The sequence below is a fragment of the Suncus etruscus genome, chromosome 12 (assembly GCF_024139225.1).
Source record: "Suncus etruscus isolate mSunEtr1 chromosome 12, mSunEtr1.pri.cur, whole genome shotgun sequence".
Classification (NCBI taxonomy): Eukaryota; Metazoa; Chordata; class Mammalia; order Eulipotyphla; family Soricidae; genus Suncus; species Suncus etruscus.
The window spans coordinates 306,807-333,690 of record NC_064859.1 but is presented as its reverse complement, the minus strand read 5'-3'; the positions used below and the strand labels follow the sequence as shown (position 1 = coordinate 333,690).

At 38.8% G+C, this 26,884-nt stretch overlaps 1 protein-coding gene across 1 annotated transcript in view; it reads left to right on the top strand.

The window, feature by feature from the left end:
• Positions 1-26,884, top strand: part of BMPER (BMP binding endothelial regulator) — a 375,585-nt gene that overhangs the window by 203,087 nt on the left and 145,614 nt on the right. The window contains exons 7-11 of the mRNA XM_049784999.1: positions 971-1,070; positions 8,214-8,323; positions 11,505-11,645; positions 13,835-13,939; positions 19,761-19,806. Coding sequence (XP_049640956.1) covers positions 971-1,070; positions 8,214-8,323; positions 11,505-11,645; positions 13,835-13,939; positions 19,761-19,806 — 502 coding nt within the window. The remainder of the gene's footprint in view (positions 1-970; positions 1,071-8,213; positions 8,324-11,504; positions 11,646-13,834; positions 13,940-19,760; positions 19,807-26,884) is intronic.

Below are 26,884 nucleotides of genomic sequence, written 5' to 3'. Positions count from 1 at the left end.
GGAAGGAATGAATTAGAGAGCAGAAAGGTCAAATAGGAGGAGAAAAAAAAGCTCAAAAGGTTGGAAGCCTCTAGAACTTATTCTAGTTGTCTGAGAGTCTGCCTGTTGCTCAGACCTACTCAGTTTGTGGTGGTTTGAGAAATCCAATGAATTGGATTCAGTAGGTGTGTTTTCAGTGGCTTGGCTACTTTATCTAAACTAAATCTTGATGATTCATCTTAGAACAGCATTTTTTTCTTTTGTTGCCACTTTTGGTGGTGTTCAGGAAAAAATCTGTGGCCCATTGCTCAAGGATTGTTTCCTCAAATGCCCTGGGGCTTCCCATATGCAAAGCATCTAGGGGTCCTCAAACTTTTTAAACAGGGGGCCAGTTCACTGTCCTTCAGACTGTTGGAGGGTCAGATTATAGTAAAAACAAAAATTATGAACAAATTTTTATGCACACTGCATATATCTTATTTAGAAGTGAAGAAACAAAATGGGAATACATACAATATGTGGCCCGCAGGCCGTAGTTTGAAGACCCCTGCTTCAGACACTCAGCTTTCAGCTGACCTCTTATCTGAAGCGGAAAGAGGAGTCTTTCTGGAGAAAGATATCTGGCAAGCCTACAGAAAGATGTGAGTCTCAGGACAATCCAGACTGGTCTTTTGTTTGCCTGGTGCTTCAGAGAGAGTTCAGTGTGACTTGGATCACCAGAGATTTTTTTCTGGTTTTAGTTCTAAAGGTCCCAAATCCCAGTCAAGCTGAGAGGGTTGGCTGATCTTGAGAAGAAAAGTGATGAAAGTTGTGGTAAGTCGGAGAGGTGAAATCGTCATCTCTTTGGGCACAATACATCTAGCGTGCAGGAAAATGCAAGCCCCACTGGGCGAAATTTCACTGCTCTGAGTTTGATCAGGAAAGACCCTAGATTTGCACTAGTCTGTGCATATTCACCTTTAATAAAGGTGCTTTTTCCTCTCTTCTCCAGGGCGGCAGAACGCAGTGCATGAGAGAAGTCTGCCCCATTCTTTCCTGTCCTCAGCACCTGAGTCAGGTCCCTACAGGACAGTGCTGCCCCAAATGTTTGGGTAAGTGACTATTTCTGGGTCAAAAAAAAAAAACTTTGAGCTGAGCTTAGGTCTCATTCTTCTTTAGAGATCTCCGAAATGTTGGAGGATTTGGTGGACACAATAGCCTGCTTCTAAAATGTGAATGCATGGTGTGTATTGGGTGGGCCCTTCAGAACTGATTTCTGGCCCATTACTCTCCTGTGTCTGGAAACTGCAGGGGTGGCCCAGGATTAGCCCTGGGGGGAGGATTGTATTTTAGGAACTCTCTAACAGGAGGTGGAGCTGGGAGCAGGTAAGTGTGTAAGGCATTTATCTTGCACATGGCCTATCCAACTTCAAGTCCCAGCATTCCATATGGTCCTCAGAGCTCCTTCAGGAGACCAAAGCAGGCCTGAGGGTCACTTTCTTCTAGCAGATGAGAGGAAACAAATGAGATATTTGGAAGGATCCAGTGGGTAAACAAACAAGAAAGAGTATGCCGTAATTCTTTACCTTTAGATGAAGCTCAATAATTTTCTTAATAAGTTGCTAGAGTGAAGGCTTCATGTTGAAACTAAGACATATAGACTGAGGTATGTTAGTTCCCAAAGGTGAAGCTTCAGTTGACCTTTCCGCCCAAGCCCAACTCTCTTTGGGTTTTCAGAAAATACAGAACATTCCTCCCAACAACCAGCCTTAGATGGGATTTTGTTGTTGTTGTTGTTCCCTTTGGTACAAGGGGTGTAGCCTACCCTTCCTAGCCACTAGCTTCCTTATTTTCATTCTCCTTGTTGCAAGTGTGAGGACCTGGGTCATATCAGATTCCTAGGGTCCGATGATCCTTTGAACCATCCTGGTTTACTCTAGGAGTAATCCATATGCTCCAAGCCAGGGGTAGACTTTAAGCATTGCTGGGTGTGGACTCAAACCCCATTCAAATCAAAACCTTTTGGTTTTTTAAGAAGAACAGTTTCTTGGAGGGCACACATTTTGCCTCTTCCAGCCTGCTTGGCTTATTGCCAATGATGACCTCTCCTGACCTTGTCTTGCCATTGAATTGTGAGCAGCAGTGGAACCAGGATATTCTTGTACTATGCAACTAAGTATCATAGCATACTAACTTCCTATGGCTAGAAGGTCATGTTTTCCAAAAGAACATAATGTTTGGCAGGAGGATAGGAGAAAGAGAGGGGGAAGGAAGGAAGGAAGGAAGGAAGGAAGGAAGGAAGGAAGGAAGGAAGGAAGGAAGGAAGGAAGGAAGGAAGGAAGGAAGGAAGGAAGGAAGGAAGGAAGGAAGGAAAGGGAGGAAGGGAGGGAGGGAGGGAGGGAGGGAGGGAGGGGAGGGAGGGAGGGGAGGGGAGGGGAGGGAGGGAGGGAGGGGAGGGGAGGGAGGGAGGGAGGGAGGGAGGAAGGAAGCAGAGGGAGGGAAGGAAGGAAAGAAGGAAAGATGTAGGAAGAAAGGAAGGTAGAAAAGAGAAGAGAATGCAGAAAAGAAAGAGGGAAGGGAAGGAGGAAGGGAAGAGTAGAGGGAGGAAGGGAGGGAAGAAGGGAAAGAAGTTTTGTTATGCAAAACATATACTAATATTACTATTTTAATTTATTAATATTTTATGTATGTTTTTAATTTTGGGGCCACACCTGGCAGTGCTTTTGGGTTACTCCTGAATTTGTTCTCAGGAATCACTCCTAGTGGTGCTCAGGGGATCATATAGGATGCTGGGGATAGAACTCAGCGTGGCAACATAGAAGTCATGAATCATACCCACATGAACTATATTATCCAGTATTTTATATTGACTTCTCCAGCAAAACTCAGGGCTCTGGTCATTTGCAGTGATTCTTGACCCTACCTGACCCTTCTGTAGTCAGCACCAGTGATGTGGTGCTGGACCACCATGGTCATACCCAGCCATGCTGGAGACATGCAGTGCCCAGGACTAAGGCTGCTGTGCGTTTTCCACCCTTTGAGTTCTCTTCCTAGCCCTCCTTCCTTCAGAAAAAATTATGTTGCATGAGACTCTATCATTAACAGTAGAATAAATGATGAGTCTCAAAAAAATTCTTTTTTTAACCTGACTTACAATACTGTTTTTGTTTTGGAGCCATACCCTGCCATGCTCAGAATTTACTCCTGGCTTTGCTTTTAGGTTCCTCCTTATGGTGTTGAGGGACCATATGTGGTACCATGTATTGAAACCAGGGTCATCTGCATGCAAAGCAAGAATCTTAAACCCCACAATACTGATATTGTTAGGGTTTATATTTCTTTCTTTGAGGAATTTTGGGCCACGTCTATAGATGCTCAGGACATGCTCCTGAATCTGTGTTCATGTGGCACCTCACCTTGTGCTTAGCATTCTGTTCACTACCTATTTCTTATAGTACATTTCTGGGCACTAGAAAAGACATGAGATGCTTTATAAATTAATTTCTTATTTGATCTTTGCAAGAAATAATGGTATATAGATATTAAATGTACAATACATTTCTAATGAGTGACTTAGAGTCTTTTAGTAATTTTATTGTCCTAAGGGGACACTAGATTCGCCAGAAGTGACCCAGCTGGTGAGTTATGGGCTTGATCTATGAACCCAGGCATACTGAATTTGAGAATCAACCTTCCTTCCTTCCTTCCTTCCTTCCTTCCTTCCTTCCTTCCTTCCTTCCTTCCTTCCTTCCTTCCTTCCTTCCTTCCTTCCTTCCTTCCTTCCTTCTTTCCTTCCTTCCTTCCTCCTTCCTTCTTTCCTTCCTTCCTCCTTCCTTCTTTCCTTCTTCCTTCCTTCTTTCCTTCCTTCCTTCTTCCCTCCCTCGCTCATTTCCTTCTTCCTTCCTCCCTCCCTTCTTCCCTCCCTCTCTTCCTTTATTCTTTCTTCCTCCCTCTCTCCCTTCCTTCCTCTCTTTCTTCTTTCTTCTTCCCTTCCTCTCTCCCTTCCTTCCTCCTTCTCTCCTTCCTTCCCTCCCTCCCCCTTTCCCTCCCTCCCTCCCCTTTTCCCTCCCTCCCTCCCCTTTTCCCTCCCTCCCTCCCTCCTTCCTTCCTTTTTTCTTTCTTTCTTTCTTTCTTTCTTTCTTTCTTTCTTTCTTTCTTTCTTTCTTTCTTTCTTTTTTCTTTCTTTCTTTCTCTTTCTTTTTTCTTTCTTTCTTTCTTTCTTTCTTTCTTTCTTTTTTTCTTTCTTTCTTTCTTTTCTTTTCTTTCTTTCTTTCTTCTCTTTCTTCTTTCTTCTTCTTTCTTCTTTCTTTCTTTCTTTCTTTCTTTCTCTTCTGCCAAACACTTAATGTGTTCTTTTGGAGAACATGTCCCCTCCATCATATGGCTGCTATGAAACATAGCTTGTCTAACAGATGTTGCAGACAATGAGAAAGATTATTTTACAGAAAACTGCAATAAAGTACATGAAATAGAATATAAGTTGCTCTTTGTAAAATTTCTTAGCTATTTTTTTTCTCTCAAAACATCTCACTAGTGTTTTCTTTATTTGTGCTCTAGCCACTCAGCAGCTACTTACCAGACCTCTGACAGAAATATTCTCTTTCTATTGGAGTTTGCATTCCTCAATTCCAAACATGCTTTTGATTTGTTTGTCTTGTTCTCAGGGTATCACAGCCATATCCAAAAGTTTATCTTTCTATGTCCAAATGGCTAACTAAAGATATCTCGTGAAGACATATTTTTTCCCTCTTTGAAACGTTCTTCTGCTAACTCATACAATATTTACAGTCTGCTATATGTATTGTCTCTCATTTTCTCAAAAATGTGTGAAATAATTATAAGACCAAAAGAGAAATTTTTAGACATGTTTGACTAAAGACATTTCTAGTGATGTGTGTGATTCTTGGGTTGCCAATGTGCATGTGAATAGACTCTGTGAGCTGCTATAGTAGAAGTGATTCAGCTGTGAGTCATGGTAGATCATGGGTCATAATAGAATCTGTGTTACATCTAAGAGTGAAGAAAACAGAGGAAGTGGCCTTCAGACCTCACCTCAGTGATAAGCAGGCTTGATTAATATTTTGAAGATACAACAGGACATGCTGAGTCAGCTTAAAAATTAGTCATTGAGCAATGCCCTGTTGTATTGAATGAAAGATTTTCTATTCACTTGTGGTCATAAGCTAGGCTATAATAAGAGCAGAAAGTCTTAGGAAACTGCAGAATAATAATATTTTTTTCAAATGAGGCTGTTTTGTTTGGACTAATTCCCAATAGAACAATGTAGAAGTGGCTTAAATCCAAATGTAGGCAAAGTTTCTAAGTCTTTGTAATGTCTTATTTTATTCTGGGTCATGATGACTTTAGGATTGTGGTAAGATTTTACATTCTTATGAGGTTAATAAACACTCATACCACAAAAAATAACAATGGAAATAAAGGGATATACTAGTATATGTTCTAGATGATAAAATTATAGATTGAGATATTTTTATTGTTGTTAGGACACTGATTTACTAGAACAATTTTCATTGACCAAGAATTATTCACATGACATACTTTTGATTATTGCGCTATGTATTTTTTTCTAATTTTTAATGAAATTCTTTGGTATTTACAGAGCACCTAATGAATCTCTCAAAGTGACTCCCATAGTTATATTTAAATAACATCCTCACTAATAACGAAAACACATACCAGTTAATGGGGATATTCTACTGTGCTTTATATTATTATATTTAGGTTATTTTTACCTTTTATTGGATGAGATCATTTAAGATATCACATTTGTTCTGGAGGAAAAACTTATTGAAGTATCTGTTCAATCCACTGAGAGACTGATCTACTAATTTATCTTCCCATTAAAAGTTATTACTATAGGGGCCGGTGAGGTGGCGCTAGAGGTAAGGTGTCTACCTTGCAAGTGCTAGCCAAGGAAGGACCCCGGTTCGATTCCCCAGAGTCCCATATGGTTCCCCCAAGCCAGGGGCAATTTATGAGCGCTTATCCAGGAGTAAGCCCTGAGCATCAAATGGGTGTGCCCCTCCCAAAAAAAAAAACAAAAAAAAGTTATTACTATAATTGTAATATAAGCAACATGATCTAGGAATACAGTGAAAAGACTATTCTAATAAAAGAACCTCAGAGGAGGCAGTATGAAACTCTGATATAGAGGAGAAGGTGGAGAAGGAAAGTTGACTAAATTTATGTATTTATATCTTGCCTTTTGTCAAAAAGGACTTAAAGCCACTTTCTAAATTTATGAAGCAATTTAGATGAAATATAGAAAAAGAGGAAAATCATGTTATCATAGTTTTAAAAAATGCTCAACTGTATGCCATTGATGAACTGTTCTAAAGGCCATTATAAAAGTTCTTAAAATTTGATTTCATTGTTATTTTTATAATAAATATATTTTTATAGTTCATCCACAAAATAAGGTATGTGGAAGTGATTTTCATTAGCTAACTTTGATCCATTGATTTGTCTTGTCTCTAAGTTTTTGATGCTTCAGAACAATTTTAGTATGGTTCTTTAGAGCAAAAAAAAAATCTAGATAAAAGAGGAATTTTATAATATGTAGATAATCCTTTTATTTACACTGTAAATTCTCAAGACTTAAGAGACTTTGGACCTAGATGTATATATAAAATTATCTATTTTGGTTATAAGTATTGATAGTTGGTAGGTGTGAATGCAATCATTATGTTATATTTTGTCCAGTTATCAGGTTTGATTTGTGTGCTTTAGTATCAGTGTTGATAGATTATTATGTTATTTGGAAGAGTCATTATTGATTTTATTTTAAGATTGAAGTAAGCAAGGCCTGGAGTAATTATATTCAAAATTACTGGGGATTTTATGTGCATACAATTATCATTCATTATCAGCAGCTTTTGTGGCACAACAGCATGTATGCTCCTTATAATAAGAATCAAGCCAATTAATGATTTAGTTCTGAAATTGACTCTGATAGGAAAATGACAGTTTTCTTGACTTCCAATAGCAATAATTCCAACAATTCTGAACACAATTTATATATATGTATATTTAGCAGTTCATAGACTTTACTGATAGAGATATTTTTATATTTGTATAAGAAAATATTGTGAATATAAATCTGATGAGTGAACATAAAACATTGACTTCTTAATGTTTTTATTTATTTTTATTTTTTTAATTTTTTTTTAATTCAAGCAACATTTCCAATATGTTCCCTTGTGGTCTAAAGAAATTCAGATATTGAAAGAGAGGAGGAAATTGAATGTTATTTATTTAGGGCTTCTTTTTTTTTTTTTTTTTTTTTACTTTTTGATTACCATTCAAATCTTTGCTTCAGGGGAAACCAAACTGTAGAGATGAAAGACTGTGAGAGATTGTTACTTGGCACACAGAGTTGACATGTACATTTGTGCACTCTAAGTTAGTAGCCTCACCCCTCTACTACTAGTCTTAATATTGCATGAGCTGTGTTGCTATTTCATGAATTTTTTTTGTGCTCATTCTGGTCCTTCTTAGAGTATCTCTTTCGTTTCAGTCCCTTTTTTTATTGCTCTTATGATGACTAGGTATTGTAGGACTTTTGGAGAAGGTTATCACATTTCAATTGAGAATCACTGGAGATCATTCACTCTTATGTAGTATTAGGGTTTTTAAACAGCATGGTGGCACCAGGGATTGAACTCTTAGCTTCAAACTTGCAAAGTAGCCAGATTAACCTCTGTTCAATTGCCTGGATTCTCTTGGCTATATTAACTTCTCCTGCATCTTTTATAACAATAGCCATCCCCTGTATAATTTTTCTTGTCCTTTAAGATGTAACTCAGACACGACATCCTCCTAGCAGTTTTCCTTAGCCTCCCTGTCCCATGGTATTAACAACATTTGAAATAATGATGTTGTATGGAAATGATCTTTCTTGGGTTTGCCTTTTTAGTAGATGGTAAACTTCCTGAGGGAAGGTGGTCTGCATTTTGGTCATCTTGGTTTAGTAGCTGGACATGTAATAAAGATTTGCCAATCTAACAAGATTTATTATTTTTTTTTGACAAAGATATTTAAGTTAATGACTCCTGGTGGTTGCCTAAGAGCATTGAATCTAAGGCTCTGATTTTGTGCACTTGTTTTACCCTATCTTGTATGAATGTCTGATAGTGCTGGGAAAATTGCTGATGACAGAGTGGGGCTATTGCTGATGCTGGTTTTATTCACAAGCATCATTTATTCAATAAATGTCATTCATTGCCTCTCTCTAGGACAGAGGAAAGTGTTTGACCTCCCATTTGGAAGTTGTCTCTTTCGAAGTGATGTTTATGACAATGGTTCCTCCTTTCTTTTCGACAACTGCACTGCCTGCACCTGCAAGGTAAGTGCTTCAAAAAGGCCCAAAAGGCTGGAGTATGGGCTATTAGTCACCACTGGAGACCCAGGAGCATATATTCTTCATTGAGGGTGCATTATTAATAGTACCTTATTATTAGGGTCCCAAGGAATTTCAACCATGGAGTCCAAATAAAGTCTCACTTTCATCTTCCCTGGTCCAGCAGATTAGCTCTTGTGGTAGTGCCTAACTTCTGGAAGGACAGTCAAGAATAACTTTCTAGAATTAGACAAATGCACAGTGTCGCAGTGTTTTCTGGCTCTAATTATTCATTATTAATTCCCTGACCATACTTGGCTATAAAAACGACTTTGAGGCCTACTTGGCATCTCGCCTATACAAGTTCTATCCATGATGTCACGTATAGTTCTCTGGGCCCCACCAGGAGTGTTTCTTGAACACAGAGCCCAGAGTAATCCCTGAACACCCCTAGATATGTCCCCCAAAGCAACAACATTAGTAACATAAAAGGACTGTTGCTACATTAAAGAGAAATAAAATACATGGGAAAAGTTAATGGTAAATATAAACCTGAGAGTTTGGGGGGAAATGTTATGTTCTCTTCATTTTACTTTTGAAATTTTAAATATTTGAGGCATGACTTACTTTTCTCAAAAGTTATCTTGAAATCTAATGCCTGGTAAGGAAAGTACTCTGTGGAACTGTAAAGAGATGCATATACATGAACACATAGAGCCTGTCCATTAGCAGTGATTTTAGTTTTTATTACAAGAAAATAATCATTTCATTGGTGGATTTTATGATTATTTATCAATGACTTGACAGTAGCTGTGTAATCCAAGTTTAGAATAATGCATTTTAGGGAGGGTGGTGGTGGTTTCATTTTTAATAGTTATAGGGTTATAGAGGGAAAGAGGTGAGCTTCGCTCAATGTCAGTTAGGAGTTAGGAGCTGGAAGTGGAGTTCAGAAGTTCCTGATTACTTGAAACAAGCTTTGGTAAATAGCATTCACTGTTTTAGTCACTGTTTTAGGGAGGCAGTTGAGTTAGGGAAAAGCTGTCTTATCCTTGGAACTGAGAATTGAGTCATTCTGAAATTCAGAAATACTGTCCTGAGGCTCCTTCCTATATTTCATGGTTTCTATTGTATCTTGGGACAAGGTAACAAAATCATTTCTTCCATTTGCCTTGGCCTTCAACCTCAGAATTTCCCTTCCCTCTGGGAATTTTACAGGCTATAAGTTTCCTCATGAGAACACTAAGAAGTCACATCCCATTTTTAATTTTCTTAATTGTAAGAGAGATGTGCATCCCACCAATGGGAGCTAGTTATGCTTGCAATGTTTTGCATCAAAAGATGAGAAGTCCTTGTGCTTTCTGAGAAGTATGATTAATAATGCTTAGTATTTCTCTGCACACATTGTGACTTGAGGTTACTGTGCCATTGAGTGTGGGACAGTTACTGTACCTGTAGTGTCCTCATTAAAAAATTGATTAGCAAGTCCCTTTTTTTATCCTTATAGCCTCAGGTTTTACCTCTTCCAGAGAGGTCTCCCAAGTAACTTAGACAGATAATATTTTCTCTTCTCTGCTCTTACTAAATCAATTTTTCATATAATTAATTAGTTTGCATGGTTCTCTTGCCTTTTGTACCTTGAGTTCCTTAAGACAGAACTTTTTTCAGCTTTGTATTCTTATTGGTTAATAGTAGAGTGTTCGTGCACATGCACGAGGGAATCCATCATGGATTATGTATTATTTTGGAATTAGTGAATGCCCTTATTTTTCCAACTTGAAATCAAGATATGCGATAACATACTAAATTTTCCTAATTTTTGGTGGATTCCAATATTTTATATGCCAGTCACTTTGTACATGTAAGTTTAAATTGCACAGTAAATTTGAGAAGTAGGTTTTAACTTCTTTGTTGTGAGGACAAGGAATCTGAAGCCCAGAGATATGAATAAACTCTATAATAAAGCTAACAAGTGAGCTGGCATTTAACTGGCATTTAACTTCATGGTCTTATTAATCTGAGATGGACGAGCTAATGTAATATAGTAGATATTACAGAAGTAGCTCTTGAAGGCATGAAGTTCACAGAGAAGCTACAGAAGTTTCATGAATAGATTTATTCAACTTATTTATGGTTATAATGCTTAGAAATAAACTCATCTCTCTAGCCCCCTCCTGATGGCTCACTAATAAGGTCTGTGACGAAGACAGGGATTTGGCTTAAGGTCTCTGCTGTTGGTTTCAGTTCTGTTTTACTCTTACAATTTACATCAAGTGAAAAATGGCTTCTCTTGGACTAGGGACCTAGAGAAGTTTGCTTGTTTCAAGCTGCGCTTAACCTTTCTTTGGAGACTTGTTGAATTGATTGTAGACATAGTTTACTTGGCTGTTTTATTTGTGGAATTGCACTTCTTTAGAAAACACTCCAAACTCCTTTATGTGGTTTTTTTTTACACATAAGTTGTAGCTGTAAACTTGCTACTCTCAAAGAGGTTCAGTGGCCTGGTTAAAGGCACACCATTTCTGGCAGAGTCCTAAAGACCAGGTACAACTTTAGAACTGTTGGCCTTTGAGGAACAAAAACTTACTTAAAACATTTTTCAGCTTGATGGAAAACATTGCTTCCTAATTTTCACTCTTCCAGCTTGGGGGTTTATATATCAGGCAGTGTTCAAGATCTATTCCTGATTCAAAGCACCAGAAGCAGTACTGGAATCAAACAGGGGTTGGTGGGATGCAAGGCAAGTGTCTGAATCCCTTAACTAAGGATATTTTAGGCCCCTTAAGTTTTACTCTTTGAGAAAATACCTTACTTTTGCAATCAACACCTAAAAATGTCACAGGGATATGAATGAGTCTTGAGAGCACTGACATGAAGACTATAAATGATGTAATGGCAAATGAAGGACACACTATGAGTTCTCCTTTCTTTGCTGGGGATGTTTATGTTTTTTGAACATTAAATGGTATGTCCTTGGCAGGTAGAGAATTTATTCTAGTTCACAGGTACTCCTCTTCTATCCAGATCTCTGAGTAGAAAACTACATATTTAAGAGAATTAGAAAAGGGCAGCAACAAAATGAAAATGTGCTCTCTACAGACTAGATTTTAATGCTACCTATTGTGGGGTACATTGAAGGATTATTTAGTGGAAATGAATTGTAATTTCTAGATTGTCTTTGGGCTTCCAGGACTCTACTGTAGTGTGTAAGAAGAAGTGTTCCCATCGTGGTGATTGTAACAGAGGTGAAGAAGCCTGCTGTGAGGAATGTCTCCTACGAGTCCCCACTGAAGATATAAAAGTGTGCAAGTTCGGCAATAAGGTTTTCCGGGTATGTCACCATCCTAGCTGCTGTGGACTACTGTTCTACACTGAATGCAAAATGTTTCAGGAAAAATGCAGATTAGATTATTCCGCAGTTTATATGCATATGCACTTATGTGTAGATAATATACCTTTCTATATAGCTTTATAATATAATATTGTACAAATAAGCAAACACAGAGCCAGAGAAGTAACTGAAAATTGGTTTTCTTTGAGTTTATTTTGCTCTAGACATTTAGATCTTTAAAGCATCATTCCCTTCTCCAAATGTGGTTGTTCAGCAGATGGGGTAAAAATGAAAAAGCTGTCTAACATTTCAGATGGAGTTATAATAGCTATCTGGATAAATGAGGGCTACTCATTGCATTGGAGATTCTCTATGCTTCTAACCAAGATCTGAATGGTTTTATCTGATCCTTAGAAGTGTAATAGCAGGTGAAAGGCACAAAGTCGGACTTCTTGTTCTGATCATGTTTTCTGATAAGTGGCATGCCTTTGGCATATAGAGAGTCTTTTATATGTCAGAGATCCTCATCTTCAACTCTAGTTATTTGATCAGCAAGTTATGGGCTTAAAGGAGTGAATTAAAGGATTTTTACACTGCTACCTTTTTCTCAGAAAGACTGTCTCATCTGAGAAATGACCAGGGTGAGGCGCTCATGATGTATGTGGTTAGAACAAAAGCAGAGCTAATGTGAGAAAGCCTGTTCCTACCAAACTAGCTAGGTGGTAGTTGTACTCAGGTATAGTATACATTATTTATAGCATAAAACATGATGTTCACTCTATCCACAGAAGGAAGCTGTATATTGGCTACTCAAACATCAGATTGGAGTTAACCAATTTTGTCTAAAGTGTTTCCCACTGTATCATTTTTTCACAGTGCTGGGAGGATGTGTAGGGACTCTGTCTTGGAGGTATTCAGTAACTAATAATATCTGTGGGAACTGAGATTTGGCCATATGTAACAGCCCTTCAGAATTTGAGGAGTAAGTCTTAGCTCCAACAGAACCAATAAGAAAACATGGTGTCATTCATGCCAGGCTCAGGAACCAACACCAGATTTTCAGAGCCACTCTTTTCCTTCTTCCCACAAAGTCCTTTTTCATCTCCACCCCTAGAGACTTACATCCCATGACTCTTACTCCAAAATGGTGCTGTATGCAAATTGCTGTAAGGTCATCTTGTCAAGAATTTCCCTTATGTGAGTGACACCTGACATTTATGGAGCTTCATCTTTATAATCCCAAATCCTAGCCAACCAGATATCCTTCAAGGTAGTTGCAATGAGGTATTTCTCTCCTGAGAATTAAAATGCATCGATGAATAGGCAGTACTGAAAACAACTTTAAAAGGTGTGAAGGCAGAGGAGTTATTGAAGGCCCAAGTTTTCTTTCAAAAAAAATCTCTTTGGATTGGATTTACCAGTTCAAAGCAATCCTTGTTTTATTTCCAAGCCTGTAATCTTGCTTTCAAACACAATGTGTCCATCTCTGCTAGGAGTTCAGAGGGAGGGTACAGTGCTTCTGGTTTTGACTAAATATTCTTCTAATGAGACAAAATTTTTTATCTTTATGGGCTTGGAAATGTCCCAAAATGATAATGAGTTTTTAGGAGAGTGATGGAAAGGAAGACATCTAATTGGTTTTTGGAGCACCATGTCTGCTTGCCACATTTTCATATGACTTGCTCATCAGGCATCAGCTGGGCACTTGGAGCCATTTGAAGTGACCACTGTTCTGTGTCTATTCATGTCCTGTGTGGTCTAGAACCATGACACATCTGGGAGAAGACATCTCCCAACATCTCAATTAGTTGCTCGTGCTTGCGATGGCTTACACTTCAATCCTGCCAAAAAGAAAATTAAAATGTTGTTACATTCCTGCCAGAAAAGTCAGTGTTGGGGTCTCCCTGCCTGAAATGAAGTCAGCAGAGCTTAAGATGCAAGATGTGAATATAATTTGGTTTGGTTAAGTGTTTTCTGTGGATCTGAAGAGGGAGCATTCCCTCAGCTGCCCCCCCCCCCCACCGGGATCATTATCCTGAATTAGGTAGGTATCCATAGACACTTCAGTGTCATTTAATCTATTTTTGGTAAATGCCATGCACAGTGGCACATTTACAAACTGTGACCTTCTAGTCTGTTGCTCTGAAATCAGCAACCTCTAGCTGACCAGCCCTTTGCCCCTGCTGCAGGATGGAGAGATGTGGTCCTCTGTCAACTGCACCATCTGCTCCTGTGTGAAAGGCAAGACAGAGTGTCGAAAAAAGCAGTGTGCTCCCATTAGCAGCTGCCCTCAGGTATGTTGACACTGCATTTGCCTTTCTCTTGGACATTGGTGGGAAGCAGGTAGCATCTCCATTGTGGTGCTAATGAGCTCATGTGTCTTCTTTGGAGATGGAATCCAGATGCTAAAGGCTTCTGTACTTCTTACTAGCCACTTAGCCCGTTGCAATGGTCATGGCTTCTATTTACAGGTATGCCTCATGCCCCAACAACCTGGACCTAATCTTGAGTAAAATTTACTCTGTGTCTTTTTCAGCTTATCCTCTGTTTTTCTGTTCGTTCGTTTATTTGTTTTGGCCCTTACCTGGCAGTGCTCAGAGCTTACTCCTGAAGGGATCACTCTTGCTGGTGGGAGACTATACGGGATGCTGGAGATTGAACATGGGCTAGTTGCATGCAAAACAATCCTTTTGAATTCTCTTTTCTGTTCCCATTCTCCAATTTGTTACTTGTATCGTATCTTCCAGCTCTCTAAGTTTTTTGATTTTTGCTAGAGCTGCCCCCATGCCATTGTTACAGATTTCTGGGGTTTCCATTGCACTTCATAGTCATTATTTATTTTCTAATTCTTCTGCCTCACTTCTCAACTCACTGTTGTCTTCCCAGCCTTTAAAGTTTATTTTCAATTTCCCTGGGGGTTTCTCCTGTCTCATAGCACCCCAACTAATCTCTTCACTTTCCTCCCCTCCTCTGCCTTGGCTTCCATCATAGTCCTAAATAGAAATCTCATCCTGATGGAAATATCTCTTTTCAGAAACACATAGTTTCAGCACATTGAATAAAGCAACCATTATCTTTTATACCAGGAGCTTCATTGAATTCACCTCAGCAACTTGAAACCTTTCAAGGTTTTATGAGTTTTGGGAAAATGTCAAACCTATTCAATACCTTCCAGTGAGTGAAAAAAATCAATCCATATATTTAGGGCGCGCCTTCCTATCTCTACTATATACAGCCTTTAATTTTATTCACATCTGTTATGATTATAAACAAAAACGTTGCTGTTTTTACTTGAGTGCCAAATGAGATACAAAAAAACAACAGCTGTTGCTATTGCACAACTGAATGGGGGGGCTAATTAGTCTTGCCTTAAAAAGCTTCAGACATAAAACTGAAAACCTCCCATTAAAAAAAGGCAGATATAATAAGTAGACTAAAATACGAGGTCCTGCTTATAAATATTCATTGGGAAAATGGTGTCTGGCAATCCTCAGGGAGAACCCTTACTGCTAATGAAGTCTTGCAGCACATGCTAGTAATAATGGGCTCCCTCTTCTTCAGGACAAAAACAGGATGCTGTGCCAATCTGGTGGCTCAAGTAACGAGCCTCAGCAGGCCATGCTCGAGTTCCCAGCTCCCCTTTGTCCTGCCACTGTGACTGGCTTGATGGCTCATTGTTACCTTGATTTTCTGTTGTAGGGTCTCATTGGTGCTTCTTTGAAGATCACATGAGACCAGAAGCCATTCAATTCGCAGCATGTCACTTGCCCACATATGTCATACCTGTCAGGGTCAGTGTGTGTCCAGCACCTGCTCTAAGTCCACTTTTTGAATCTCAGTCTTTGAGATTCAGAAAACCTTTGAATATTTTCCCATCCACACTGTCCTTCATACTGGCTCCAAAGGAGAAAGAGTGGGAGATATAGCTTAGTTCAGGCATAGACATCCTAGTGAAAGCATATTCCCTCCACCACTGCATTCTTGGGGAATTCAAAACTACTACTACTAGTACAATGATGATGATGACAATGACAATGAAGATGACTATGATTATTACTATTGTTTTTCTCTCTTTCTCACTTTTTCTTTGTCTTTCTTTCTTACTTTCTTTACTTTTCTTTTTCTTTCTTTCTTTCTTTCTTTCTTTCTTTCTTTCTTTCTTTCTTTCTTTCTTTCTTTCTTTCTTGCTTTCTTTCTTTCTTTCTTTCTTTCTTTCTTTCTTTCTTTCTTTCTTTCTTTCTTTCTTTCTTTCTTTCTTTCTTTCTTTCTTTCTTTCTTTCTCCCTTCCTTCCCTTTTTCCTCCACCCCTCCCTTCCTTCCTCTTTCCTTCCTTCCTTTCTTCCTTTTTCTTCATTCTTTTTCCTTTCTTCCTTCCTTCCTTTTTCCTTCCTTCCTTCCTTTAATCCTTCCTTCATTCCTTCCTTCCTCCCTCCCTTCCTTTTTCCTTCCTTTCTTCCTTTTTTCTTCCTTTCTTTTTCCTTTCTTCCTTCCTTTTTCCTTCCTTTCTTTTATCTTTCATTCCTTCATTCCTCCCTTCCTTCCTTCTTTTCTTTTTCCTCCCTCCCACCCTCCCTCCTTTCCTTCCTTCCTCCCTACCTCCTTCCCTCTCTCCCTCATTTCCTCTCTCCCATCCTCCCATCCTTCCATTATCACTTCCTCCCTCCTTTCTTTCTCCCACTCTCTCTCCCTCCCTCCTCCCTTCCTCCTGAAGAAGGCTATGTTCCTTCCTGGCCAACAGCACTTCTCTTTTTCCAGAACTAGGTATGCCTCCGAGAGATCCAATTTGTTAATTGGACTCCCTGTCCACCCCCACTACCTTCTCAGAAGCAAAAGTGCCTTTTGCAAAAGAGCTACGTCCTGGTCTCCCAAAACTTAGGCTCTGTCATCTCTTCATCACTAGGGCATTGTGAGACTTTTTCTGGGGTGTTAGGACAGCCCTATTTACAGACAGACCATCCAAATGAGACATTGCTGTCCCTACTCTTTCTCTTTGCTTTTTGGGCCACACCCGGTGATGCTCAGGGATAATTCTTGGTTATGTGCTCAGAAATTGCTGCTGACTTGGGAGACCATATGGGATGCCAGGGGATCAAACCGTGGTTCATCCTAGGTTAGCCGTGTGCAAGGCAAACGCCCTACAACTTGTGCCACTGCTCCGGCTTATACCTCCTCTTTTTACTGGTTATGTCATGTGTGTTCATTATTCCTCACCGGGTTGCCCTGAACCTAGGTGCTGCATCTTCACTGCCAATGCATGAATCTCTTACTGAATTTCCTCCATATTGAATGCCATGATCTCCTTTTCCCTAGGACAGAGATGGCAGCAGTTCTCTGGAAAGCAGCAGGAGTAAAGCTAAAGGGGAGCTTAGTTTTGTGGGTGTGGGGCCCCTTCTTAGAAATTAGAACCAGAGACGCCCCCATATCTCCCAAAGTCTTCTGCTTGTAGAAGAGTTGGTTTAGGCCTCCCTCCCCTCCAGTATGAAGTCAATGGGAATGTGAGTAGTGTTCACATTCATGTTAATTGTAATTTTATGCAATAAATGGTTTCCAGGGAGCAGTGGGGGTCCCTACTCTGAGAAGTGCTTGTTGAGGGTCAAGGAAGCACTGCTGTGTGATGTTCAAGTGGTTCCCAGTAAACCTGCTCTTTCCAAAAAATAAAGATGCCTCAGTAGAGGAGCCTCTGTAAGAATACTATAGAAACATTCTTTTTTGTTTTGTTTTGTTTTGGTTTTGACCCACACCCAGTGATTTCAGGGGTTACTCCTGGCTATATGCTCAGAAATTGCTCCTGGCTTGGGGGACCATATGGGATGCCAGGCATCGAACCCAGGTCCATCCTGTGTATTTTGCATGCAAGGCAAACATTCTACCACTGTGCTATCGCTCTGGCCCTATATTATAGAAACATTCTTCAGGAGCTTTATGTCTATGATATTTGAAGATTTTAGAATTATTTTTATTGTGGCAATATGATTTAAAGTAGTTTCCCATATTCTTTTATACTTGTAATACTGTGTCCTTTCATCCCCCACACACTCTGTCAGTAACTCTCCACCACTTTCCCAAGATCCTTTGTAGCCACAGTTTACAACTTCTGTTGGCTTTGAACAACTCAGTTTTACCATGAGAAACCATGCACTTCTGCTGAGCCCCACTCCAGGCCTACCATTCCAACCTCTGAGCCAATTTCCTTTAAGTTGGCCCAAATCAGGAGAAGCCAGCACCGATGTCTCTGAAAATAGAACTAGGTAACAGAATTGAAGGTGATGAGTGTACACCCTGATGACTGAAAGTCATCATAGATTTGAATAGACACTCTGTCTATAGTTGACACCAAAACAAACAAATGATAAAACAAACAAACCAAAATTCTAGAGGTTGGATTTAATGCTTACACTATTAACCAGAATTTTAAAAATCAACGCGACTTTTTCTTTTTGAGTTACTTGGTGTAATTGAGAGCTAGAAGAGGAAATGGGCAGCATTTGAATGAGGGACACCACAATTGATCTACATGTCTCCAGCTTGAGCCACCTCTCTGATCCTTATTTAAAAACAAAAAAACAAAAAACAAAGCATAGGGGCAGGAGTGATAGTGCGGTGGTAGGGCATTTGCCTTGCAAGTGGCTGAACCAAGATGGACCTGGGTTTGATATCTGGTATCCCTTATGGCCCCCCAAGCGTGCCAGGAGCAATATCTAAGTACAGAGCCAGGAGTAACCCCTGAGTACTGCCAGGTGTGACCCCAAAATAACAAACAAAAATGTTCAAAAAATAAATAACAGAACATATCTGCCCTTGCTTAAATGAGAAAAAATGTGAATAAATTTACATTCTATTGCAAAGTAGTCAGTAAATACTAACTTCCTGAAAATACAAAAACCCACAAATCTATTATTGAAAGAATATTTCTTTAAACTTGTGCAAAATCAGATTTGATTGTTCAGCATTTCTTTGACTGCATCATAGTGGCATAACATGAATAGCATACCACTGACTAATATGACATAATTTTTGGTCTATAATATAGAAGATAGCCAAAAGTTTCAAATGCAGGTTAGTAATAAATACTATATATGAATCAAACCATAATATAATCTAAATATTAACTTGGTTCTACCACTAACTGAATATTAGATGATGCCATGAGGGAAATATGAAATAGCATATCTTATAATTGCAAATGTTCCCTAATGTTAATCCTTGTTTGCATTTTTCTTTCTCTGTGGTCAACCATGAAGTCAGGGGAAAGACCACAGCATTAGTTGATATGGACCCTGAGAAGATGCTTTCTCCTTTAAATATCATACATTAGACTAATGAAGCAATTTTACAATAGGAAAGTATCCTTTATTTTTGTAAAGGTCATAGAAGATCAGTCACTATTTTAGAACCCACAGCTTCATTGTTCTGACTGCATTAAAGTGACTTAGCATGTGTCATCACTTTGGTCATTTTCTGATGGAATGTGATTGGTGGCACAGATAGCATCTATATTCACTCATTGACCCATATGAGGCCCAATGACTGAGATCAGACTGTAGTTCGCTGTGGTGACCATAGTCAGGCCTTATTCTTGACTTTGTGGTCAATGATCATTCCTGGAAGAGCTCAGGGGATCATATTAGATGCTGGGGATCAAAACCAGGCTAGCCATGTGCAAATAGCGTGATAACTTCTATCTCTCTGGCCCTGAATTTACTGTTTATACTCCTCCATAAAGTAAATGTGAAAGTCAATCAATTGCTAGGTTGACAAAGAATTCCCTCTTTTATGTGTGAGAACTTGGTGTAAAGGGCTGCATTTGGATATCTGTGAAAAGATTGAGTCCAAGTTGTCTTCATCTCTCCATGTGAGAAAAAAATCATACCAAATGAGTTCTTAAAGTATTATATTTCTTGGAGAATAAAAACAGGAAAGCTCTTGTATGACTTTGCTTGGCCTCAGAATTGATACTTGAAACTATAGTTTCTCTATCATCATTGGAATCTGGGCTTTGAGTTCAAATACAGCTTGGAAGGACTTCATTGGGTTATTTGGTATTAGATTTAAGATTTGTCCTCAGCAGACCCAATTTTTAAGCACTCATTTCTTCTTTGTTTTTCTCCTAATTAGGGTAAAATTCTCAACAGAAAAGGATGCTGTCCTATTTGCACTGAAAGTAAGTCTATTTCTTTGAAAAATGCAATATAGTATTTGTTTTCTTTTTGTAATACAAATGGAAAAATGCTGATGTGACTTTTGTTTTCTTTAAATCTCATAAGAAACAAAATGAAGATGAATAGAGATGTTTCCATCTGAAATTGTTATATGAGAAATCTAGAAGATAGATAGTCTGACAGGTTTAAAAAATGACCAAATAACTTAATAGCATTAGCAGTCTTGAAGGCTAAGATAATTATATTCAGTAAAAGCAAGCAGTATACATTATTGAGGAGGATTTTCTTTTCTTTCTTTCTTTTTTTTTTTTGGAGGGGTACACCCAGCAGTGCTCAGGGGTTACTCCTGACTCTGTGCTCAGAAATCTCTCCTGGCAGTCTCTGGGGACCATATGGGATACTGGGGATTGAACCCGGGTTTGTCCTGGGTCATGTCATCCACATGCAAGGCAAATGCTCTTCCATTAAGCTATCACTATGGCCCCAGATTTTACTTTCTTAATTATGAAATCCAACAACAGCAATTATGTACTCCTTCCTCATTCTCCAGTCCATCTCTTTACCTTTTTAGCTGGGCACAGCCAATGTTACTATTGATGAAAATAAAATTGTGCTCATTGGGCTGGCACTATGTGTGCCATATTTTTTTCTTTAATTTTAAATTTTTGTTAAAATTTTTTTCTCTTAAATTGGCTTATTCTACAAGTTGTTTGAGACCAAATTCTAGCCACACAACAGAACATAGGAATGAGTTTTTTTTATCATCCCTATGTAGATATATGCCTTACTTGCAAACTGCCATTTAGTTCTCTCTCTTTAAGTTCATATGGCTTTGAAAGAGCTTTATGAAATGTCTCACTTAAAGAGGGATATTAGTCAAGTCTCTGTCAAATTTAGTTCCCATGGATGATAAACAGGATTAAAAAGGTAAAGAGATTTTTTTAGAAAGTATCTTATGAGCTTATCAGGCTTAGAAAAGGGGCTTTGATGACATTTGAAAGTGGATTTCATATGGGAGCAGGTCTATTGATGTCACTTGTTTAAAATTAGGATTTATATTACTAAAGACTATTCTGGTTTTGTTGTTTTTCTCTTTGCAATAGATGCAGATATTCTTTGCTATGCATTTATAAAATATTCATTTTATGTATATTTAATATATTTCTAATATATTATTTATTAGTATTTTATATTTTAAGTTTTGAAATATTTCAGGTTATATGGACTATATTTGTTATTTATGTTACGCATGTACACATACACTCATCTGTAGATTACTTTATTTTGAGACAGGGCACTTTTAAACATTGTATATGGGATAGAAGAGCTGTTTTAAAAAACAATAACTAAATTATAGATTTAATAACCACTTTATTTTGATAAAAACCTGCAAAAGAGGCCAACCAAGTATAATTTGGAAGAGCCCAGGAATTCATGCAATAAGAATTAGCTATGTTGGGGCTGGCAAGGTGGTGCTAGAGGAAAGGTGTCTGCCTTGCAAGTGCTAGCCAAGGAAGGACCGTGGTTCGATCCCCCGGTGTCCTAGATGGTCCCCCTAAGCCAAGGGCAGTTTCTGAACACTTAGCCAGGAGTAACCCCTGATCATCAAATGGTGTGCCCCCCACCAAAAAAAAAATTAGGTATGTTTAGCATAGCAGTTGATTTGGTGTTGTGGGTAGTGGGATCTGGGCTATGCCCAGTATAGCTAAGGAATTTACTGTTGACTCTGTGCTCAAGGGTCACTCCTGGCAATGCTCAAAGGACTATATATAGTCCTGGGGATCGAATTGGGGTCAAATGTGTTAAAAGCAAGCTTCTTATCCCCTGTACTAGCTCTCTGAACCACATTGATTAAAAAGACATGTATATAACATTATATTTACTCATGTTCCCAAAGATGCCTCTCTCCCTCTGAAGAACTGCTTTATAGATATTCAAATTCACCCTAATTTCTTTTTGAAAGAAATCAAGCATCTAAATTGATGCTTCATGCTTCTGAACGTCTACAGTTTCTTAATGAAGATTTGTGCATGTCCTTAGAAAGAACTTCTAGTTGCAGCAGAGACAGAATAGTGTTTTCCAGCTAACTGTTTCAGTGAGCACAGATACACTGCATCAGCTATCAAACAATCACTACTTATCAACTCCATACAATCATCTGGCCAATCTTGTGCAGAAACAACCTGTATCTTGAATTATTTAACTTTATGTTTTAAAAATTAAGAAAATTATTGTGGAGATGCTTAGGAGAGGAGTTACATTTAATTACATGTGTCCCAGTTTTGCTTGTCAAGAAGGAAAAAGCAGTCAATAGAAGGCTGAGTAGGAAAAGTTGAACTAAGTTTTTAACTGGTCCTGGGAAGCAGTAACTTATGTAAAATATGAGTGCACATGACCTCTGTCACTGAGCGATGCAGTTGGTAAGGCTGATAGCCACCCAAATCAAGGGCACTGGGGAAACTATTGATTCTGAGCACCTGCTTCTAGCAGGTTAATATGGAAAGAACCCAAGCATTTGTTTCTTTGTCCAAATCTGAATGAGCTCATCAGATGGCTGACTCTCAATTTCCTTCAGTGCTCTTTCCATCTGTTAAATCTCTTGCTCCCCACCAATCTTCCAACAGCACTGTGAAACTCATTCTATTAATTGATGTTTATTTGTTCAGATTGAGTTAGGAGAAGAGAAGACTTTCAATTTCTCTGGATGCCCAGATTTTTAAAACTTATTTAGGTAGACTTCTTTGGCTATCTTTTAACTGTATTCTAAAGACCTCTTAGTTTGAAATTCCTTTCCCATTATATATCCTGGATTTACAATAAGCCCCTGGGCTCATAGTTTTCTCCTCTCTCAATTGGAAAAGCTCTTCTAGGGCCAAGGATGTAGTTCAATGGTAGAGTGAGAACTGAACGTATGATCAAACATAGTTTTTACATCAAATTTCTATAATAAAAGAAGAGCTATTCTTTCATATGGATTTCTAAGATAGATAAATGAAGCCTGAAATTAAAACTCAGTGTTTTCAAAAATTAATGGATGTTTATCTAACTGAAACAAAAATCACTCACTTATACTCACACACACACATACACACACACACACACACACACACACACACAATTAAGTATTGCAAGGTTTCAACCCCAATATAAAGTAATTGGAAAATTCCTTCTTATCATAAGGTGCTTCTGTGCATCAGAGGGTGTTCATTAGCATCTGTAATGATGTAAATGTAGCATCTGCGTCCCCATGATCTCACAACCAGCAAAGTCTGCAGATATCACAGATGAAATCCTGTCTGTTTTAGGATTATTTGTTTTTAAAACAGGGATCACAGCAGAGGAGAAAGCACAAAGCACCTCAGAACTGAACATGGTAACTACCCTTAGTGTCTGGTGCAAACATTAATGTAGGAATAAAATGGGGTTGTCCCGTTGACATGGGATGGATTAGAAGCCTCTGAATTTAATTGCATGAGAGCTGCTATATTTGACTACAAAAGTAATGATAAAGCACTAAATATATCTTGAAGATTACATCTTTGCTTTTAGTTTCTAAGAAGCTAGAAATATATTTGTACTCATCTCTAATGGCATGAAACTTTTGAGTAATACATTATTCCTAATTTCATCTTGTCTACCCTACATGTGTATTTTTAAAGCATTTTGTACATAGAGCTACTTCTCATTATTTTTTGAAATAAGACAAGAATAAATGCTTAGATATAAATATATTTACCTGCATAAATCAAATGAATGAATCACATGGCTTCAGATACTCTGAAAGTTATGTTGATCATCTGTCATAGTTAAATGATGATTTCCTTATTTCTAAACGTGGTGATAATGCATTGTCAGTTTCTTAAAAACTGCAGAACTCTTCCTACCTGATTGGGTTAGTATAAGGTTAGTCATGTTTAGGGCTATCTCTCAGACCAACAAAGAGGAGACATAAATATGTGAGTAACACTTTTAAGTAACTCTTTCTCCAATGATGGAGATCACTTATAATGAGTTGGTTCTGTTGCTCAGAAGCAATAAGTGAGGTGCGAAATTGTAGGATTGGGTAGTAGTATAGTGCTTATAGTGTTGATCTGAAAGGACAATGATGATTCGTTTTAGGGGGAAAATACACTTTAAATCAAACCTTTCCAAAGGAAGTGGGAAAGCAATTCTATCTTTGAATAACACAGGGTTTTCTTTGTTTCTTTCCAAAGAAAAAGTTTTAAATTTGGTCTGGATGATTTATTTGCAATAAAATATTTGACATGAGCTAAACAAACTTTGTAAAGCTTTTATGCAACTGCTGTTTCTTGCCAAAGTCTGAGCTGTAACCCTGAGCCAGTTCCTTTCTGCCTGGTCCATATGTCTTGGGAATCAGTTTGTGCCAAGGCCACTGTCTGTGGTGCATATAGCACTTAATGTAGCATATGTGTGTGTGTTTGTGTGTGTTGTGTGTGTGTGTGTGCATGCATGAAATGTCATCCTAGAAAGTGTGACAAACAATTTTTGACATAAGCACCCACTGGAGATCTAAATTAAATCAAATTTTTGCAGCAAATTGTCTGTTTACAGACATGGAAGGGATAATGACAGCATTTTCACAAAATTGAGAGAGAGAGAGAGAGAGAGAGAGAGAGAGAGAGAGAGAGAGAGAGAGAGAGAGAGAGAGAGAGAGAGAGAGACTATAGGAGATCATTTAACTTTTTATCCATCTACAAGGCCAGAAGCAGACCCAGGGCAGCCTAGCTGTGAATGCCCCAGGCCAGGTCTTCTGGACTGATCCTGTAGCTCCATCAGAATCCCAGGCCAACTGTAATTCCTGATTATCTAATACAGAGGCGGTTAGGGTCTGTTGAGCACAGATGTACATTTGATTTAATAACCTTGAGTACATGTCTCACAAATAACAGGAAATATCAGATTTCGGCAATTTGTGGTACAAGGAAGCTCCCAATTGCCAGTAGACTTCTCAGGTCTTCAGGGATTAGTTAGTTCTCATCTGGGTGCAGTGGTTTTGTGTTTTCCCACCAGATTTCTGCTGACTGTGGGGCACCCACCTAATTTGGATGCATCACACCTGAGACCACAGATAACCTTTGAGATATGTCTAAGTAAAGAGTCATGGTAACAGGGAGGATGTAGAATCAGTGGAAAAGTAATGACCTCCAGGCCTATTTTATGAGAATTCTCCATTGACACAAGTCCTACAGATTAATAACTTTGTGTTTAAGTCAGGTTTCTGGCCTTCAGGTCTGTAAGCAACTCCAGGTCCCATAACACCAAGAGTCTTTTCTAACACAGGAAAGCTGGAAATATGAAACGGAGTTAGAGATGCTTGTAGAAGAATTTGTGACACTGACTTCTGCCCTGCCAGGGATGTGCTAAGCTGCATGGCCCCTGACGCTTCTGCTTGAGCATCTGGAATTGGGTTTGGCAGGGCTCCTGAGGTCCAACCAGCAGATGGGAGGATACATTTATTTATTTCCTGGTCTATATTGTGCTGTCTTTTGAGAGAATCTGTCTTTTTAAGGTTATGGTGTTTTTATTGCCTGTAAATTGTTTCTGATGTGAAACTTGATATTATTGGTATTGTATTATTGATATATACATACATAGATATATATTTGGTGTTTGGGTCACACCCAGTGGTGCTCAGGGGTTATGCCTGGTTCTGTGCTGAGAGATTGCTCCTAACAGGCTCAGGGAACCGTATGGGATGCTGGGATTTGAACCACAGTCAGTCCTGGTGCTGCCACGTGCAAAGCAAATGCCCTACCAATGTGCTATCTCTCTGGCCCCTATTACATATTTTTTGATATTATTAGGGGGACATTAGTCATCTACCAATAATTTCAGCTGGGTGTTGGCATTCTAAGTAACTCTAAGTTATAACCATTAGTTTACAATCATTCTGTTGTTGTCTTGGTCATCACCCTCAAAAGGAATTAAGGACAATGATCAGAACAATAGCAGCTGATAAGTGCTAATAACCATCTTCTGGCCTATGACATCTCATTTGATTCTCAGAATCATCTTATGAGCCATTGTACCACTGAGGGAGGGAGGGAGAGAGAGAGAGAGAGAGAGAGAGAGAGAGAGAGAGAGAGAGAGAGAGAGAGAGAGAGAGAGAGAGAGAGAGAGAAGGGTTCTCAATGTAAGTAAAGTATTCTGGGATTTCTACCAGGAAAGTCTGGCTAGGTTCTGGGCTGAAATATATACCACTGACTCCTTTGCTATTCTGCCTATTTTGGGAGATAATTTGCAGTTAGAAAGAGAAGAGAAGGTATAGAAGACTTTTCAACTACTAGAGATTGAACATGGAACATTTGCCTTCACCACACCCTAGCAGAACTGTAGGCTCGAGGCTTCAAGCTTCCATCTTCCTGGCTATACTTCCACCTTCTATTCTGTGCCAGAACACTAAGAGTTGGCATGGCCTGTGTTTATTGGAAATTTATACTAGATAGGTTTCCTATGTTTAGTCATTTCTTTGTTCAGTCCCAGCATCTCCTGTCAGAGAAATATGGAATGTAAGTGACAGGTAAGAGGGAAGTATAGAATGAACATATACAATATACCAAAAGAAACTGAACTATCATGTATAAGACTGTGAACTTGTCTAATCTCTGGCCTAGTCCTATTTGCAGCGTATTTCTGAGTGCTCAGGACGATAGAGAAGACAGACTTGGAACTCAGCTTGGTGGGTTTGCCTTCTCTGATGTGGATAGCAATGCCAAAGATATAGCTCTCTTTCTCTAGGGCTCCACCTGGCCGTATGCTTTCCCTTGACAATTCAACTTGATGTATTTGCAGCAGTTTATAAAAATTTCTCCAAGTTATTTTATTTTTTATTTTATTTGATTTGATTTGTTTTTTTTTGGCCACACCCATTTGATGCTGAGGGGTTACTCCTGGCTAAACCCTCAGAAATTGCCCCTGGCTTGGGGGGACCATATGGGATGCCGGGGGATTGAACCACTTGGCTAGCGCTTGCAAGGCAGACACCTTACCTCTAGCGCCACCTCGCCGGCCCCAATTTCTCCGTTTTCTTGCTCACGTTAGACACCTGTATCTTTAAAA